We start from the raw sequence: 21,401 nt of genomic DNA on the forward strand, positions 1-21,401 counted from the left end.
GCACTTACAAAGTTACTTCCTCCAATTCTTCTGTGCGTGCTCAAAACAAAAAACTCGCACTTGAAGGATTATGAAAGGTATGGATACTCCAAAGTAAGGTGACACACTTCATGACACATATACGGATGTAACATTTGGTGAAGTCACGTGGTAATACCTGACAACCTCATTATTAACCCGCTTTAGCAGATAAACAACACTCTGTTTAGGCAGAGAATAACGGCTGGGTTAAGCACTGATCTCTAGTGATTAGGTCTAAGCGCCGACTCGAAATGTTTCGCTTTCATAAATTGTTCTGGTGACACCATATTTAAACTTTGCAGAAATATAGTAAGGTCAAAAAAAAACTAATTGCAAGCCTAAAAACCAAATGTTTTCGACATTGTCATCATCAGGGTATAGTAAGAACGTTTCGGTACTTTATATACAAAAAAATTAAGTGTCTCCCCTTATTTTGGAGTCTCCATTCTTGTCACAACCGTACTTGAAGTCGAATCTCGACCCCAGAGCACTTTTCTTTTTCGCATGTCTGACCACGCCCATTCATCAGATTAGACTAGGCTCTATTGACGAGATTATAATACTATTACAATACCTTTTAAACAAAAGGTGGAATATTCAACTCCAATTCGGTGAATAGCGCAGTGGTGGTATACAATAAACAAATTTATGATCAGTGTGACAGGCTGAAAATGAATAACTTCTCCACTTCCGGCTGCGGCATACTTCAAAGGCGCGCTCTAACGATTATTTACCCGGACTTAAGTTATGCAGCGGCTCTTAAGAAAAAAGCCTTGTCACGCTTTATATAAGAAGGCAAAAATTAACCGAGCGTTTATTTCATGACATCGTTCAAAACATAATGTGGCTACATAGTTCACAAAAGTAATCACAAACTTCATTACTTGCTACTTACGCGCAACTGCTGTTCTAGATCTTTAATGTACAAGCGAACGTTTTCAGTGGGTAAAACGCAGAGATACCAGCGGAGCTTTATCATACATAATGCGGCTGCATCTTCCGGTAAAAGGATTCCTAAAGTATCATAATTATCCCAAGAATCGGCTACTTTTTATAGTTTTAGTTTTTATAGTTTTAGCGTTTCCCTTCGCCCTCAAGGGCCACGGGTCAATAGCCCATTCGGCTTCGCCTCATGGGCTATTGACCCGTAGCCCTTGCGGGCTACGGGTCTAATTGTTAATTAACTGAGCAATTAACAAATCAATTTATTCAGTTCATTAATTAATCAATAAATTGAGTTAAAGCGGAAAGATAAAAAACTATGGAGAAATTCAGGAAGTCTCAAAATGGACTTCCTTTGCGGAACCCTTCATCAGAGTTTTCTAGGGAGAGAAAGAGAAAGGAAGATCCGCACATTAAAACAAACACAAAGAAATAAAATCACTCCGGAAACAAAAAGACCACAAAGCGTTAAATCTCATGGTTTATTGATCTCTTAACTCTTCTAAAAATACACAATTTGATCACTTAACCCATCTGAATATTTGCAAAAAAGCAATTTCCTAGACCCAGTTATATGGAAAACGTTTTCCCGGGTATGTGACCCACCTTCCCCTCCGAGTCGGTTTTTAAAACAAAAGGGGTTTCCCGTTTACCGTATTTATTTAATTCAACGCCCTGGCGTTTATTAAATTTTGAGTGTGTCTGATTCGGCGTTTATTTCAAAATCATATTTCTTAAATCACTGAAAACAATTACGGTAGATCATTTGTACATACTATTTAAATCGGAAAGAAAAAATTTAACGCCGTATCCCACAACCGCGCGCGGCCTTACGAGTTGTTTCCAAATTTCCTGCAGTATTTCTATCCCAAAACTCAACAGATAATTCTGAATGAACATTCAAGTAGATCCGACGAGATATAACCTTGCCTCTGCCATGTTGAATTCGAAAATAACATTTAGTATCGCGATCTTCTTATAGTTTTGCCTATGCGCGAGCCGTCAATATTTCGTGGTATTGCCGTCTCACTTTTGCGGCCTGTGATTGGTTCTAATGTTGAAATTGACGTCGTTGCACTGAATTGGGTTGCTGACGTACGCATCAAACAAATACGTTTCGCAGGTAGAAAAATTTGAGGGTTGATTAGTTTACAGTTTTATTTATTCTTATAAATGATGGATCGCGATACAAAACAAATTGCGATTTTGAGACGGCAATACCACATTATATTGACGGCGTTGGGAGAAAATATATTCCGTATTATGCTCCGTCGCTTCGCGACTCCGCCCAATACGGAATATATTTTCTCCCAACTAGCCGTCAATATAATGTGGTATTGCCGTCTCAAAATCGCAATTTGTTTTTAAGACCGAGCGCGGTTGTGGGATACAGAGAACCTGGAAAAAGAAACGTGTTTAAAGTTCCGATGTCTCGTTTTTTTGCTGAGATAGAATAGCAATTGTATGGCTTTTGATAAACGGTCAGAAAATTGAACGTGTACTTGTTTTTTTTTCCTACAATCCTTGAATAAACGCCGCATTATTCTGATTGGGTGCGGTGTTTATTGGTACTTATCCTGCCTTCTGCGGCGTTAAATCGAGTAAATACGGTAAGCGAGTTAACAGCTGACAACAGCGCCTGCGCCTGCTCAGTATATCTTAATTTGAGCGAGTTGAACCGTCAAAGTATCTCAGTTACGCTGTCAAAGCGACTAACGGGATTCTTATGGAAACGATTCCCTGCGTTTTGCAAAGAGGTGTAGGAGACGTAGGCTAGTATGAGATAGCTCATGTTGGCGAGTGACGAAGCAATCAAGAACAACTTCTTTTCACGTCAACGGGGCCTTAATGAGGTTTTACCGGCAATTAAGTCTTAACGGCTTCTTCGGTTTCACGTTCGCTTTTACGTGTTAAATTTGACAACTGACCAGGATAGACAGAATCAAACCTGTCATCGACTTTTTCTTTACTGTACCCATCAGCCCATAAATACATCTTGTACCCGTAATTTTTGTCTGCCTGATAAGTTTTTACTTGTTTCATTACTATTATTTATAAAACTCTGAATGATTTCGTGAACTTCTAATTTGTGTAACTGAACACGAATTATTGTTTACTAGTAGTGTCAGCTATCTTCTCTTAGTAATTTATCCCTCACTGCTGTTATGTCGTTGGAGAAAATAGTTCTGCGCTTGCTTCGCGGCTTTCCGAAGGAACCTGTATCAAAGGCTCTAGTCGTCCTACGTTTAAGGATCCGGTTTGCTGCGGAGAGATTGTCGATGCCAGTGATAATGAAGATTGTGAACTTGAACGTGAATTTGACAAGTGTGACTGACTTCCTCTACTATCCACTGTTGTTGAAAATGTTTCTGGTATCATTGCAGGATTGCTGTATTTCTTAGTTGATCCCGGAGACAGACAAACGGCTTGAGCTGAACCCGGATGTGATGGTTGAGTACGGGGAGATGGCTGAGGACTGGGGAGACAAACAAATCCCTCATGTTAAATTGATCAATCTTGATCGGCTCTAAAAGCCGAGCATGAAACCCTCACGGCTGCCACAGGCGTCCTATACAGACTGACGGAAGATCGATATATACATCCGCATGCATGTACATAAAATTTCGTAAAAATTGTATCAAAATAAATTGAAAGAGATGGTAACCAATTGGACAGCCAACTTTCGACACATTTGGCAAACGGAGCTCCGCGCGCAGAGCACCATGGGTAAGAAAATATGGTAACCCATCTGTGGGAAAAAAATTGGTTTTGGTGACCGTACGACCGTAAGTACGTTTACCCCTCCATGTATGCGAATATGACCAGTATCACGTGACCATATCGCAGCTTCAAGCTTAGAGTTTATTATAGAGGTCAGCTTTTTTTTTAAGTTGACCGCTGACCAGGTTCTAGGTTTCGCTTGGACCGCAGGCTCAAGAAAGGTTAACCTATTGTAAGAACGAATCACCCGGAAGCTCCGCTTTTAGGCTTGGCAAAATCCATATGCTAGAAGTTGCAAATGACAAGTGAAATATTGCGAGTAGCTACTGGGCAAACATTAATGATGTTGGATGCAATAGGGAGCATCATGGCCAGGCACACTCTTTCACGACCAAGACCAACTGTATTGGTGATAAGTTTCCAAGGTCACTCTCGCTGGAACTACTCAATAAGTCCGATTCATGACTTATGAAACAACAGATGCAATTTTCATCAAGAGTTTATTATGACTAAAATAACAATTAACTGAACAATATTACTCTTTGGGAGATTTGGTAACATGGCATTGCGGGTACAAACATCAGTTTTATGTGAAAGGTAACAATACCAGTAAATGTAACGTAGATGCAATAAAACAACAGTGGATCTACTTCCAAGACCATCGAGGTGAAGTCGATCTGAGTCCATCACGTAAGTATCATATCTACGGTGGGGGGAGTCCAGAATTTGATCGGCAAATTCTGAGTACATAACAACGCTGAAAAACTCATAAATACACACTGTCTTCCCCGTCAAATACTATTTAATCGTGCGTCACCTTGATGAATGCTACCAGCAACATATGAATTTGAATTTGGCATGGTTAAGTTTTCCACGACGAACTCCAACCGTGCACTTGTAAAGTCATACTTCCATCAGTGCGGTCGGATCGACAGAGCACGCATCGGAATTGTGATGTGACCGCTGGACATCCGTAGTGCATGTGCAAAATCATAGTGACTAACAGAGTTCTCTTAAATCGACAAAAAGCAGTCCAATAATAATAATAATAATAATAATACAATTTATTTCTATAGCGCATAAACACTACTTGCCCTAGGCGCTTTACAAAATTTCTATGTCAAAAAAGTGACTAAAAAGCTGAATATAAAAACCTATTTCTTTAAAGTTACATGTATCATAAGCTAACTTATAAATAAATGAGTTTTTAGCTCCTTCTTAAAACTGCCCATGGTACTGGATTGTCTTATATTCAATGGAAGCTGGTTCCACAGTTTCGGGCCGGCGACTGAAAACGCGCGATCACTGTAAGACTTGGTAAAAGTTCGACTCACTGCAAGAAACTTCTGCGAAGTAGACCTAAGCATCCGTGTAGACGTTCTATAGCGTAAAATATCACTTAAGTATGAGAGCGCCATGCCATTTAGTGCTTTGCAGACTAAGACGAAGGAAGACTTTGAAGTACAGGTGTAATGTGATCATATTTTTTGGCGAAAGAAACGACGCGAGCAGCAGTATTCTGTATCAGCTGTAACTTAATTTAACTGATAGGCAGGCAGTCCATACAAGAACGAATTACAGTGGTCCAGTACTGAGCTGATAAAAGCATGTGTTAAGATTTCCGTATTAAGATTTCCGTGTTACGCCATAGGAGGTTTTCACGTGACGTCATCGCTGCCATGTTGGTGGACGAAAACAAAAAATCTCTCATTAGCTTCTTTTGTTTGTTCGTCTTTTGTTGTTAGGAATTTTCTGATTTTGCTAATATTTCTAAGATGAAAGTGAGAAGTCTTACACACTTTTGCAATATGATCATTCAAGGACAAATGTGTATCCAAGATTACTCCCAGATTTCTTGCGCTAGGCTCCGGTGTAATCAGTTCAAAAACAACTTCAGCAGAGTCCACTTCAGGCCGGTGCAACACGGAATTTCGAGGAAAAAACAAGCAGCTCAGATTTGTCTTGATTGAGTTTTAAACCTTGCAACATCCAAGTATCAATGTCTCTTACGCAGAGCTCAACTTTGGACTTAGCCAAGTAAAGACCATTCGTACGATTCCGTCTTGAAGGAGACATACAGCTACGAGTCATTCTCATAGAGATGGTATTGGAGGTCACGACGTCTGATTATCTTGCCTAGGGGGGATGAAGAAATCTATAACCTGTAGCACACAGGGCCCCATATCAACCATATCTTTCGATTTTTGCTATCACCTCACTATGAACCATTACTTCAACGATAACATCAATTAAAACAAGACGGCTACAGGGTGTATCCGTGGGATGTACAAACAGTTAACATAAATTGTCCAGTTACAGTGAACTACAACTGCTGGTAGACTTTGGAAAATGGCGAGAGATTACCAGAAAAATAAATCCGTAATTTAACTAGAAGTTATTTATTGTCAAAACAGTTGTTAACCCTTTAAGACCACAGGGGGCTAACAGACGGTTTGACCGCTAAGATAGCTAGAGTTAAACAAACTCTTTAAGATCTAGGCATACTTGTCTTGAGTAAGTTCGTGCATTTTACTATCTTGCTGCCATAAACAATACTTATTATTGCCTTCGTCCGCTGAGAACTTTTGCTTGTCGTATGGCTTGTCTGACGACAATGTCAATTACAAGCAATAACCTTTAGAGCGGTTTTCAAATGAGTGTCGTAAAACCAAAACCAAAGTAATTACTTTGGCCAATCAAAAAGGACGGAGACAATCCAGTAAACCAATCAAAACTCGAAGTAATTACACGTAGCCGACACAAAGCGCGGGAAAACGTGCACGCGCGAGCCACGATTGGTGTTGGTTTTACTTCTGATTGGTTGAAAAAGTGGCGCGAGAACTTTAAACAACTCACTGAGTGAAGTAATGCGAAACCACAGTAATTCGCTAATTACTTTCGACACTCAATTGAAAATCGCTCTGACATGAAACTGTTACATCATTTCATTTTACACAATCAGTACATCCCGAATAGTACATCTGCTCATACGCCCCCATGCGTCTTGCTCTAAGTTTAAATGATCGTGAAATCACTACCGTTCGCGGCCTGCAACTTTCATCTAAGCTAGAAAAGCATCGAACATACCTTTAATACACCGTTAACAACTCACATGGTAATTGATTGTCTTTGTGGTGCACGGCCAGGATGTGCGCTATTCACGGGAAAGAACCCCAGATTGAACTCATATCGGGAAAGCCGATGCACATTTCGGTTCTTTTTTTTAACTTGATTTCTTTTTTAATTTGATGGTTAAAGGCTTTTTCGTAATGTTCTTTTCACGTTTTTTATTTCTACATAGGGAGGGATGGCGTTGGAATTCCCAAACAGCGCTTCCTAATAGCGAGTGTTTACTCAATGGCCAAATGAACACACTGGTTCGATTATTAAATGCTTGGCACAATGGCCGCTTGAACATACTGGTTCGATTCACAAAACACTTGTTTGATTCACAAAATGTTTTGGGACGACTGAACAAACTGGTTCGCAAGAAACAGGTCAATTGGAGTATTCGGAGTATGCAATATTGTTTACAGTGGAACACACAAGAACGAAGCAAGATCAAGAAATAGCGTAGAAAATTATCCTTACATTTAAAGCTTGCCGTTTTCAAAGAAAAATCATCTGTCCACTTGTAAAAAACTTTCAGAAGAGACGTTTAATACTGTGTCAATGATCGCGGGCGGAAAGAATTCCAAAGTAAATGTTTGCTCTCATCGCAAAATGAGAACTACGTCACCGTGGCCGAGTGGCTAAACGCGCTTTCAGAATGCCAGAAAACTGGGGGAAGTGTGGGTGCTCTAACCGCCGTAAGGGTGTTTTGAAATACTGAAGGGCATAAACTTAGAATCCCCGGTCGCAGCTTAATTCAATATCCGTGGGGTATGCACATTTGTGACTAAGAAAAAGAAAAATAAAGACACGCGAATGGTTTTCTGACGTGGTAAGAGACTTTACCAAATCTCCACCAATATTTTTCCTTTTTTCTTAAAGGCCGGGACACACTAAGCGATAAGTCGCTGCAACACGTCGCGGGGATATGTCGCCACAACAATTCGCCTCGTGTGACACGGTTAATTTTTATGAAAATCATTGTCGCTGCGGCAGAATTTTGTCGCCGCGATCTGTCGCACGAATTCAAACCAGTTTGAATTCGTGCGACTAGTTGCAGCGACAAAATCAGCGAAAGCAGCGATGTCGCACCGTGTGTAAACTTCCGGCAACAAGTCGCTGCGACGATGTATAAATGAACCAATGAGAGAGCGTCATATGGTCAGCCATATTGAATTAGAACACTAGTTCACATTCCCCTTCATACAAGATCACTGCGTTCGCACCGAACAGGCTTCGCGTCGCAGCGACTTGTTTTGCAAGAAGCACCCACGGAGAAACTTCTCGCAGAGACCCGTCGCTGCGACTTGTCGCCTAGTGTGTCCCGGCCTTAAACACTGACCTCTGATGAATGTGATTTTCACTGCTTATATCTTGAGCAACTGTGCTCTGGGATGATGCTGGATCTCTTTTTGAGTTTGTCATGTACACATTTCCATTAGCGAGTTCATTTGCAGGGTCTTCCACTCTACCAAGCATACTGTACCTAACGAAAAACAGAGAGAGAGATACATGACTAACGAAACCAGTCTCGTTTAGGATGCCTGGCAATAGGGAAAAGTAGAGAGTCAAAGACTGCATATGCCCACTGTTTTTCACAAAGTCAGTGGTGTTGAAACAATCACAGAATAACAATTTTGACTTGCATAATTACCGCGCGAGTTACAATAATGTGGAAAAATAATATTGGGTGGAATTTTCTCGTGTCACGAGAGAAAACTAGTCATGCTTGAGATAGATAAGCCGCAAAACTTCATGATAATCGTGCTTTTAGTTTCATTTGATGATATGATTGGTCGTGGCACAATTGTGAGACGTGAAAGTCAAAATTAAAGCTTTTCCGATTCACGTAGTAAAAGCACGCGATTTCAGTTGCGTTGATCTATTTCATCACAAGGTGATACCACAGAATGGATATGATCAAAGAGCACGAGTCAGATTCACCCTCATCGGAAGAAAATAACGATATCTTTGTACCAGCAAGTAAAGAATTGGATGCACGCTCTGTTCGCAAAGTTTATTTAATAATGTACAGCCAAGTGGACGAAGAACTCTTTCCAACAAGGAGATCATTTGTCGATGCGGTTCTCCAGTCCTTTAATGATTCTAATGTGGTTAAGTGATGTTGTTCGCTCGAACAACATATTTCAGCGGGGTTTCATTATCACATGGCCATCAAGTTGGACCGAAACAAACGGTGGATTTCCTGCAACAGATTTTTACAGGAGAGTTGTGGGATCTCGGTCCATTTCTCTGAGATTCCCAGCAACTATTACAGCACATGGAAGTACGTCACAAAGAAAGAAAAGCATCATATTCAGAGTTTAGATCACCCAAATTTAACGAACGCAGGCCCTCCGAGAACGACCATGGCTTCTATCGCCGTCCAGTCTAAAAGTAAAAAGAAAGCGGGCCACGATGCTGGGCAAAACACTTCCGATGAGGCCGACGTTGGCCATAATCACGCTCAAGTTAGCACGGATTCAGATGGAGATAACAATAAAGCTAAGAGAAGGAAAAAACGGATGACTTCATATGAACTTTCGGAGATTGCATTAGCTAAAAACATAAAGTGTCGGACTGAGCTGCTTGCTCTTGCAAGAAACTCGAAGGCAGAAGCTCGAAGGCAAAACTGACATCGCAGAGTTCATAGTAAATCGAGGCGCCAAAGTTGTTTCTGAAGTTTTAGACACCGCGTGGGAAATGGAACATTCGACAAATGATCTGGACAGGGCAAGGAAAAGCTAGACAGGGAGAGTGCACAGAAGGCTGTTCTGGCCACTGGTTAGCATGCGCAGAAGAAGTATTAGAAAGGAATGAAATTAACGCCCAGTACTTCGCCCAATGTGTTCTGGAACTATTACAGAAAGGACGGGGAAAGTATCGTAATATTATGATCGCGGGAGTAGAAAAACTGCGGGGAAAACCTTCCTGCTTAACCCACTAAACAAAATTTTTAACACTTTTTCAAACGAGTTTTGCATGGGTGGGCGCTGAAAAAGCCGAGGGAATTTTCTTGAACGATTTTAGGTGGTCACCCTCAGTTATTCAGTGGCACTGCTATTACTGGAAGGACAACTAGTTCACCTCCCAGCCCCGAAAACGCGCTACGCAAAGGATATTGTCTTCAACAAAGACACTCCAATTTTTGCGACAGGAAAGAACCCCATCGTATTCGTAAAAAATGGCTCCATCGACGAAAGGGAGACGGAAACGATGATGATCCGATGGAAGATCTTTCGATTCCATGCTCAGATCTCCCAAGAAAAGCAGCGAGAAATTTCTCCTTGTGGAAAATGTTTTGCTACGTTAGATGTAATAGACCTAATCGGCTAACTCAATGTTGTACCCAATTCAAACCCTTCGGGAATAAAACGTTTTGTTCCGGGTATTTCCATATCATTTAAATATGAATACTACATTATCATGCAAATACAATACACAAAGAATCTTAGTCCCGGGAGATTTGAATTGGGTACAACATTGAGTTAGCCGATTAGGTCAATTGTCCATCCTCAGAGAGAACGCTCCCGAGATATGTAAAGGCATCAGTGTCATTCAGCTTACAGAGTACTTATGGACCAAAGTTCGTGGCTCCAGAGGAAAAATGATTCCCTAATCTTAGCAGATGATCCTCAGTGTGTGCGAAGACGCAACAGTCATCAGCAAAAAGCAAATCGCGAACAAGTTGAAAATGAACTTTTGTTTTCGCTTGAAGATGCCACCATCTGTCCTAAAACGGATCAGAATCCCCTCAGCTGAACCTGAGAGGGCCTCATCCAACATCGCAGCAAAAAACAGCGTAAAGAGAATAGGAGCAATTACGCATCTTTGCTTAACACCAGTAGTTACACAGAAACGCTCAGAAGAGTTCCCACTGATACATACACAGGCATGCTTACCAGTATGCAGTTGCTTTGAGACATTTATGAACTTAGATGGTAAGCCTTGCTTTGCAAGGATGTTCCACAGAGCATCCCTTGGTACACTATCAAAGGCCTTTGTTAAGTCGATGAAAGCAGCATACAGCCCAATATTCTGCTCAATGCACTTTTCTTGTAATTGACGTGCAGAGAATATCATATCAGCAGTACCACGATTGCTCCTAAAGCCACACTAAGATTCAGATACTACTTTGTCTACTGGCAAAATCGTCTCTCCAAATGTACGTCACCAGACTGTGTAGATGATGCCAGTAGTGGAGAGTCAAGGAACATATGACCACCATGCTTGAAAATCTCGACTGGAATACCATCTTCACCAGTAGCTTTCCTATTTTGAAGAGTGTTTACTGCTTTTATGGCTTCCTCCCTGGTAGGCGGGGCAGAAAGGCTATTAAGAATAGGATTTTGAGCATTAGATTCTATGCTATCAACACTAGCTGTAGATGGGCGATTTAGTGTTCTAACCAGCGTTTCAGGATGTCTTCATGATTGGTAACCAGCCAGGGTTTGGCGATCAGAAGATAGGAAAGGTGTTACACCGCGACTAGAGGGGCCATAAAGCTCTTTTATTGCACGATAGAACATTCTAGAGTCCTTCCATCGGCATAGTACTGGATTTGGCATGCCTTGTTTAACAACCTGTCGTTTTTGAGTTGCCATGTAATTGCCGTGAAGATCGCTAAGACGCGAACTCAGACTTGGTGACCCTAGTGTTACGGCTTAGCATGTTACAAAGTGCTGTGTTTTTGCGGTCTATAAGGTGCTGTAACTCTTGGATGTTTTCTGCAAACCAGTCAGGTTGCTTCCTATTCGCGGGTCCAAGGACATTGTAAGCTTTATTAAACACTGCAGCTTCCAGAGAAGCCCATTTTATTTACTTCTTCAGGCACCCGTTCACTTTCTAGAGCCCCACGCATAGCATGTACAAACAACTCTCTTTGAGCTGGGTTGTTTAGCTTACTTACGTCGAGTATTTGGCAGGCTTGAAGCTACTCTTTCTAATAGGTGGTTTCATTTTAAGTTTCAAGAAGGTGCGAACTAATCGGAGATCAGTGCTGCATTCTGCGCCTCTCATTACTCTTGTCAGGGTGACATCACCGACATCACGACTTCTGACAATCACATGATCAATCTGGTGCCAGTATTTACAGATGCATCATATATATTATTATTAAAAACTGAACTACGGATGTCAGATTTCCAGCATTTTCATTGGCTCGCCGGACACAAGATATTTAACAATTATTCCATAAGCGCGCGTTGGATATGAGATGGTAAATAGCCAACGAGGCGCGTAGCGCCGAGTTGGCTATAACCAGTCTCATATCCAACAAGCGCGAATGGAATAATTGTTTTATTAAATTCCTTCAACTCCAAAAATTTGGAAGTACGAAATACGAGCGGAAAAAGCGAGCAAATCCGAGCGAAATCGAAAAAAACTTGATGAGAACTGATGCGATGTTGTGTAATACCTTGTTGTCAGACAGACGCAGGTTCATCACAAAAACATTTCTTGCCTTTTCGCATACTTCTAAACGTCGGAATTGATCCAAACTTTCCACAAAAAAAGTTTTTTTTCTCCTTTTTGGCTTTATTCAAGGAGTAATTTCGCATTCCAGCGAAAACATTTTTAGTTCAGCAACGCTTAACGCAATCATTTACCATATAAGGTCAAACCAAGATATATGAGCTGATAACCGAGATTGAGTGAACCAATCAGAGCACGCGAAATGCATTATCCGAGGTTGAGAATTTAATAACAGTTCATATACCTGCTATACCTAATATGGTCAAGGAACGCGTCAGCAATAAAGCGACCTGAAAACATTTTTGCAGCTCTCAGAAAAAATGGCCGACAAAAGCCGTTTTGGACCGGAATTGACAGAATTGAAATCGATGCTCTAGTCGACAATACTACCTCCGGGAACACCAAAGAAGAGTTGTTGTTCCTGAAGTTTTTACTAAAACAATCATTCTACGCGGGCTTGCTGGATATGAAATGACTATAACCAACTCGGCGCTACGCGTCTCCTTGGTTATCTATCACTTCATATCCAGCGCGCCCTCGTAGAATAATTGTTAAATATCAAAATCATTAGCACAATTGTCATGATCACTAAACCCAGGCACAGGTCTCATATGTGCTTCCCTGCAGACAAACATCGCAGGTCCATGTGATTGTTTTGCAACCATATTTCCTCCCACTGCTGGCTGCAATGATAGTTCAAGCTTAAATTATCTCGAAGTGGTATTTCAACAATACTTTGTAACGAAACGCCTAAAACACGAGTGAGAGCTGTGCCTAAGTCTATTAAAGTTCCAATGAGTAAAGAAATATTCAAATAATACGAGGAACTCACCTTCAGAGTGCCCACCTTCTTGTGCATGTGAGAAAGGCCAACAAAAAGCACATGGTTTGAGCTTGATTACTTATCGAATTGCATGGACAGTGGATTTCCGAAGTATCGAGATGATGTCGATGATTGCTCCATCATTTCCCGAACTCAACTTAACTACTTACTTACTAACGTAACAGAACCGACAACAGTAGACACAAAAGGCCAAGGAGGCCGAAGTCGGCTTTACTTTTTCTTACTTTCGGGTCACGCGAAAGTGAAAAAAATGGCGCCGCATTTCGAACAACAGTTTTCTCACACGATCATTCATTTTTATAGTCTTTGCCACTATCATCATTAATAGCAATTACCTCTGTGTTTCATCCTCTTCCCAAGCATCCTCATCGTCACTGGAATCGTCCGGCGCTACATACAGCACTTCTAAAGTGATCTCACCATGCACGGTAGATAAAACTTTCACTGCTTCACCGTGTTTGGCTTCTTGTAGATCAATACCATTCACTGCTAGTACGGCATCACCAACATACAACCCACCAGATCTGTCCACTGGCAATCCTTCATGGATTTCAGAAACAATGATGGGCACACCATGTTCTTTCCCGCCCTACGAATATAGCAACAAGGCCGTCTTCATTGTAAAAAATGTCAAAGCAAATTCTCCTTACTCTTATGACCAGACATCGATTATAATAGAGACCTTAAGATTTGAGAACGGCGTCTTCTCCTAGGACGTCACGGCATATAAAGGCCTGGGGCGAGAACGCCGTCCTTTGCGCGGGAACTTTAGACTTAAGAAAAGATAAACACGACGGGAACTTTTTCTAGCGCCTTGGTCGAGAATGGCGTCCTTCAGGAAAGCGCGTGACGAACTTCTTGTAAGTTTTTGCGAGGAAATAATCAATGAGGATGAGTTTCTCATGTTGTATGATGCTAACAAATCGAAAAATCCAGAGTATCCTTTTTGGAATTATGAAAGATTTACGTTGCAAGGTAAAAGTGAGGCCGAGTGTAAGACAGATTTACGTTTCGAAAAATACGACATTCCTCTCTTGGTTGATGTTCTTGGCTTGCCTGACGAAATAAAGTGTAAACAAGGAACAATCTGTGACAGTACTGAAGGATTATGCATCGTTCTCAAAAGGCTGGCATACCCTTGCCGCTACAGCGACCTCATAAGCACTTTCGGCAGACCTGTCCCTGAAATCTCCATGATAAGTAATACAGTCATTGATTTTATATTTGAGCATCATGGTCGTCGGATATCAGAGTGGAATCACACTATTTTAAATCCCCATGCATTACAGACATATGCTGAAGCTGTTTCAAATAAAGGTGCGGCCCTCGACAATTGTTTCGGCTTTGTGGACGGTACAGTTCGTCCAATTTGTCGCCCAAACACCAATCAAAGAATTGTTTACAATGGGCACAAGAGGGTGCATGCCCTGAAATTTCAATCAATCGCCATTCCAAATGGACTAATTGCCAATCTTTACGGTCCTGTTGGTAAGTGTGTTTAATTATAGCTGTATCGTTCAATTTTATTTATATTTATAAACAATCAGAAGCTTTAGCATTGGGCTCTACTGTTATAACACTGCAGGAATTTGAACACAAGAAAACCTACTGGAGACCTGGGTCACAGTACCTCTTTTACATACTTCTCATATGTTGTCATATACAATCAGTGAACAGTAAAATAGCAAACATGTGAGGACCACAATGAAACAGGCAGGAACCCTATAACATAGGGTCATCTTTTGTAGCCAAACAGTACAACAGTAAAGATAAATAGAATGGCAGCTTTTATCAACAATTATTAATAATTTTCACCCCCCTAATATACAATAGAACATCCAAAAGCACAGCGAAAACGGCGAAAGAAATGAATAATTTGAGCTCCAAAAACAAAAACATACTCACGTTTTACGTAGGACGCGAAATGAAAAAAATGGCGTACTCACTAAATGTGAAACGCCGTCCCATTCACACACAGACATGCGCAGTGACATTATCAGGCAAAAACGAACTTCCGGTGGCGTCCTAGACAGATGACGTCCTCAAATCTTAAGGTCCCTAATGTGAACATTACGCGCATTACCCTCGATTCCAGATTTTGATTTTAGGTCGTTAATTATTCACGAGTTTTTGAAATTACAGCAAAAAGTGCCACCATTAAAAGCACCAATCAAGGCTATAAATGAAAACTTCTTACTGTGATAGAAATTCCTAATCCCTCTGCTTTGTCCTTGTGAATTACAACGGTTCTAGGTTCACCAATCCCTCTTCTCTTCCTTGCTTTGCTTTCAGCATCCTCATCATCATTGTTTACAGGCTCAGTGTCAGATAGTGCTGGTGGTGGGGCTGGTGTTTTATTATTGGGGTCCTTGCGGCCTCTGCAGGCTCTGATCACAGTTTTGTGTCTATGTAAATGAATTTCAGCTTCAATTTGGTTCCACAGTTGGTCATGTTCACTGCCTCTCATATCACGGCCAAGGAGCTGAATTTGTTGAATTCTGAAAAGTACAAGACATAACTAAAGCACATGCAATTAGCTCCAGCTTTAAGTTAAAGGTAAGAAGACAAAAGTTGTTTTGCTATATTCTACCAGTCTCTGATGATCACTTTTCTCTTAGACTCCACATTACTTCCCCACAAATGGAAAGGAAAGGAAAGAAAAGGAACTTTATTTAAGTACAGTCATTCTGGTGCTGGAGCACTAGCTGGGGACACTGTAAACTGAAATCAACAATTAACGCAAATCAAGTCAAATGTTGGTTTTTGAGGAGGGGCGAAAACCAGAGTACCCGAAAACCTCTCGATCGGTGTAGAGTTGAGAACCAACAAGCTCAACCCACATATGACGCCCAGTCTGGGAATTGAACCCGGGCCACATCGGTGGGAGGCAAGTGCTCTCACCACTGCACCATCCTGGCACCCCTAAAGTGCTCCTGTAGATCTGAAATTACTCGGAGAGCAGTGACCTGTTTGCTACCAGCGTTAAATAGTGAGGTTTCAACGTGCATCAGATAAGCTGGAAAAGATGAAGAAAGAAATAGAAGAGGACTTCAAGGCCAGAGAAAATCTAAAGGAAAAGCGACCGCGGCAATTGAACGAGAGAAGAGAACAGTCATGTGCCGGAAAATCGGATATTATGAAAGACTGAGCGAGCTTTACTTCGGCGAATGTAAACAAAATTGAACATTTATTTAGCATTGAATAATGTATCCATCATGAGAACAACATTATTAGCTCTAGGCCCCAACATTTCCTTGAAAATTAATTTTTAACAAATACACAAACACATTGTGTGGTTTCCCAGGATGGTCTACCGGTATTTATCACGACAGCATGACTCAACATTCAAGTGAGTTCACTGATTTAGAGGCGATTAATGATTACATGCAGAAGGTCATGAGCTTCTATTACAAATAGTTTAGAAAGTGACCATTTATTTTTAGTGTTCATCATTCAGCTATATTAACACTGTGTTCCAGAGATATAAAACGCCGTTATATCGAATTCTAACTTTATTTACAAACAAATCATAATTATTCGAACAAGACCATGGTGGCCTGCTGTTAGCATTGTTATTCTAGACGGGCCACTTACACTGCAACATTATTACTGTCTCTCACAAGTAAACAACTTAGACACTTAAAAAATTTACAAGGATTACACAAACAAGAAAAAAATAAATAATAAATAAATAAATAATAAAATAAATAAATAAACGATCTGAGGTATTCTACGTAACACCTCATAAGCACACAAAGAACGGCTGCGTAGGAGACTAGTCACCTTTGTACAGAACCAAGTCAATCTCCTAATCATATTGTTCATGCGTACACCCACAATGACAAAAATTCCAACAAAAAAAGTCATGCCACATATGTGCTACCTTCCAGCTAATTCTTTATCAAGGTACTTGGCGGCCAGTCTTGCTCCATACACTTCACCTTGCAATGAAAATATATGATTTCTTAGTCCTGTATTTTCCTTTTCCAGCTGTTTTATTTGACATTCCATCCGGGCTTCTTTCATAGCGTTATTCTTGTATTTGGCCATTTCACTTTCCTATCAAAATATTAGTCCTGTTAATTCAAATGGCACATATTAAATACCTCTGGTTATTTTCAGTGCCGCAAAGTGGTTATAGGTATGTGAGCAACACAGATATTATTATTATTATTATTATTATTATTATTATTATCATCATCATCATCATCTTATAGTAATGTATTGTAAGTCGAAGTTTTTAAAGTAGTTTATTAGGTATTAGTGTTGAATAATGTCTCTGTAAATAGTAGTGTTCTGGGTGTTTTTGCATGTAGGTTACTTTTGTTCCTAAGTCTGTACGTATTGTTGTACTGTTTATAAATTTAAAAAAACAAAGCAAAAAAAAAACACAGATACTGTAGAGCTGAAAAATATGTGCAATGGTTTCCAAAACCCCTTGTAAGGTCTTGTCATAGTGAGGACAGGTGTCTGATTATGTTTGGCCTCCTTTCTACTTGTTGTTCTAAGTGTTGTTGTTGTTCCTGAAGACACTGTCTAGATGATTGGTCTTGTCAGAGAGGCTGTCCAGCGAATCAGAAAATAGGGTCCACATGGCTATATAGCTTTGTCAGCCACGGCGTTATAGGATGATAGGTATTGGTAGTCTGTCAGTATGAGTCAGTTTTGTGTAAATAGTTTTTCGTAGTCTGTTCTCACCATCACATGTCACCAAACAAACAAACCAGTGCAATATTCAGAAATGTCAACAAATTTTCTATCACGAGGTGAAAAAGTGCAGGAAAATGAGTAATCATAGATGAGTACCTTGCAATGCAATGTGCAAGTCGCACAAACGTCTTACTTACCAGTTTGTTTTTTATATTTTCCGAGTCTACCGGCATTCCAGTGTTAGAGTGTAACTGAAGTTGAACAGCATGCAGCTGAAGAAGCAGGTTGTTTACTTCCTTCTCCAACACTTGCTTTGCAGCTCTGTCTTCAACTAAGTCGTGACGCAGGGCTACTAATTCAGCCTGGTATGTAAAAAAAGGCAAAATGGAGCCTACCATTAAAGTAATGAGTTTCTACACACCTGACGATAGTATTACACAAACAATAAGTCATTAAAAACAAAAGTGATTAAATCAACTGTGTGGATAGACATTATTTCAATGGAAGGGTTACGTTTTTTACAAACGTTGGCCTTGTAGCACTTATATTTCAACAGAGTTTACTATTAGAGGGTGATGTGAAGTGTTACAATGTAGTTTTCTATCCATATGAAACTTGTGAGGGTTAGCCCTACTAATGGAATTGGGCCCACACAAGGACAGAGAAAAACTCTGACCAGAGTGGGAGTTAAACCCACGACCTTCGGGTTAGATCACTGCTTCCTTGTACTTGTACTTATTCATTGCCGTGACATTGACATCTGAAATTCCCATGACCTGCTCCCCTCTGACCTTGTAGCTCATTCGGTAGGGCTCCTCGTACTTGTACTTATTCATTGCTGTGACATTGACATCTGAAATTCCCATGACCTGCACCCATCTGACCTTGTAGCTCACTGGGTAGGGCAGCAGTGATCTAACCCGAAGGTCGTGGGTTCAATTCCCACCCTGGTCAGAGTTTTTCTCTGTCCTTGTGTGGGCCCATTTCCATTAGTACGGCTAACGCTCACATGGTTCATATAGGTAGAAAACTAGCACTTCACATCACCCTTTAATAGTTAATTATTTCAATGGCTTTATTAAAAACATATAAAACTTCTGTGCTTGATACCAATGGAACTACAAATATAAACAAAGATAAGAATACTTTTATGTACATGCATCTTTCACACTTCAAAAGCTGTGATTGCTTTTGGATGATAAAGGACTATTTTACGTGCCACTACAATCTTTTTCATGTGCCTTCTCCCTCCTCCCTTTTTCATGTGCCTTCTCCTTCCCCAATGTTGAGCCACACGTGTTTTGAAGCACTGAGACCACTGTGATACAAAAAATCAACATTGGGGAAGGGGAAACAGACACAAGTGTTTCAAGATTTTTGACGAGTATTGTGGCTATAGGAAAGACTGACATCAAATTCTCACTCTATTAATTACTAGAAGTAGTTGGCGTTTACATGTGCTAAATGCATTTGACTTATAGTAGCCACGAAAAACCACCCCTGCAGAAATTCCTGTTGGTCAAAATGGTGACTGGGTTGGTTTGGGAGGGGATGCCTGGCATTGCAGGCAGTTGCAGGGTTTAGAGGGTTGGTTGGCTTGATCAGTTGCAGCAGGAGTATCAGCCATGGCCCCCATCTGGAGGGCTTTAAAGACTGTGGGAAAGTTTCTAGATATCTCACCCAGACCTTCACAGGTCTCACAGCTAATGAACAGCTTGTTGGAGTTGTTTATCGCATAGACAATCTGTCTGGCTTGATGTGGATTCCCTTAAGAATCTTAGGATGGCTGCACCCAGTATGTGTATACTGCTGTGTTAAAATTTAACCTCAATTCCAGTTTGAACAACAACATATGTAAGTTACTCTCTGTCAGAAACACGAAGTTCTCTCACCAGTGTGTGGAAAGCCCCAAGTTCTCATCTCTTCATGAATATCAATTTTTTCAAACCCAAAACCCATGTTTCATTAGGTTTTGAAGCTGACGATGTCTTCGCTTCAGGACTAAAAGAAGAAATAAATTTGCTTGCAGCAAAATTTCCTCCTTGATGTACGCCATGTTGTTTGCTGCGATTTTCCAGAAAGCACAAAGCGCATGTACATGTACATTTGACATTTCTGCTGACCGAAAATAACTCTCTTTGCAATTGTCTGTGATCTGCGATCTTCAATCTGCGATCTGCGATCATCTGAGAGTGATCAAATCTCCTTTCTGGTTTCATTCAAGAAACAATAATCACTGCTTGTGTATCAAATTTGATATAAGTTGATTTCAGTCACACGGTTCACTTATAATTGGCCACCCGCTACTGTTTAAGTGCCGCAAAAACATACAGGCTGTATTTTAATAACAAAAGCCATAAATTAATGGATGGAAAAAAAAATTGTGAGAAAAAACAAAAAACTTAACAATAACGCGCGTTGTTCTGACAAGTTTGGCTTTTATTTTATTTGTTTTCCTGATAACCACAGAACCCCTACTGAACTGGAGCTAAAATCCCGTTCGTCACAAAGTACTGTAAATCAACGTTATTTTTGCCAGACAGGATCAGCCTACGTACATTATTACATTTCCTACTGTGACTAGCTTAAAAACCTTTATACGATAAATTATTCCTGAAGGCATAACTAGCGTTCCCTTAATTCATAAATAAGTGTTGTTGAGTTTTACGCTAACCTCCAACTTGGCATTTCCTTGAAAAATTGTCTGCGCCTTGTGAACAAGCTGCGCAAATGTAGACGACAGCTGGGTCATTTTCTGTCGCCCATCGTATGTTATTTCGCTTTGATCTGGATCAACTTCGCCTAGCAAGATATCTAAATCAACAAATGTCTTGTCAAATTCTTTTTCGAGAAGATCCAACCAGCGAAACATTGACACTGCGACCGCCATCTTTGACTACATATGACGTAAGCACGACGGTGGGTTTCACTCAATCTCGAACCCAGTCTTTGAGCGCACGTTTTTCCTGAAATTTATCCATCAACATGATATCTTTACAATGTTGTGCATTTCCTCGAATAAAAAGCGCCCGCGGGCGCTTATATTATTTACTAGTTATAGCTGTCGCTAAAGTGCCAACGAGCCAAGCTTGCGTGATCTGGCGCCTGGCGGCTGCAAACATCACGCGGCGTACTCGTGCGGCACTCTCATTGGTTATCGCTACGGTCAACATTTCATCGCTTTGGTCTACATTACAGCTTTTGGTCTACATTACACTCAAATTTGAAGCGCTTCTGAGATTTCGTCCGCCTAAAACTCTTCTCGCGGCTCTATAAGCTGCCGCCTCGCCAGGCCTTCTGTCTTCAGAAGGCCTGACTCGTTGGAAAAAATTTCGACTAAACGGAGGGGCGCTTCTTGGAAGAAGGGCGTTTAATAGAGGGGGCGCTTATTAAGGGCGCTTTCCTTTTGTCAGAACTGGACGGCCATACCCGTTAGTTTGAAAAGAAAATGCAACTATTTGAACGAACACTTGCACGATAATTCCTCGTATTGTTCCGGAGGAGTATATAACATTCTCGAAGTGTGTTATAGTGGAGGCGTTGTAGAGTTAATCCTTCCAAATGATCTGTCTGGCCGGTCAGTTCTGTCAAATGGAAAGCGCCCTAAGTTTCCCTTCCAACGAACAGTGACAATATTTTG

The 21,401-nt window shown here is 40.8% G+C and overlaps 1 protein-coding gene across 2 annotated transcripts; it reads right to left on the reverse strand.

Moving 5' to 3' along the window:
- Positions 1-1,431: 1,431 nt before the first annotated feature.
- Positions 1,432-20,686, reverse strand: LOC138054465 (Golgi-associated PDZ and coiled-coil motif-containing protein-like). Of its 2 annotated transcripts, none has more exons than XM_068900908.1 (7): positions 20,436-20,686; positions 17,959-18,123; positions 16,995-17,170; positions 15,309-15,609; positions 13,447-13,700; positions 8,138-8,281; positions 1,432-3,439 (listed from the first exon to the last, which is right to left on the reverse strand). In XM_068900908.1, exons 1-7 carry the CDS (start codon positions 20,649-20,651, stop codon positions 3,127-3,129), a joined length of 1,569 nt encoding a protein of 522 aa, XP_068757009.1. In that variant the 5' UTR covers positions 20,652-20,686; the 3' UTR covers positions 1,432-3,126. The 2 variants fall into 2 exon arrangements, with proteins under 2 accessions (XP_068757009.1, XP_068757010.1); XM_068900909.1 differs by lacking the exon at positions 1,432-3,439 and adding an exon at positions 4,168-5,820 and having other exon boundaries at positions 20,436-20,674.
- Positions 20,687-21,401: the final 715 nt, after the last annotated feature.

This window comes from Montipora capricornis, chromosome 6 (genome assembly GCF_036669925.1).
Source record: "Montipora capricornis isolate CH-2021 chromosome 6, ASM3666992v2, whole genome shotgun sequence".
Classification (NCBI taxonomy): Eukaryota; Metazoa; Cnidaria; class Anthozoa; order Scleractinia; family Acroporidae; genus Montipora; species Montipora capricornis.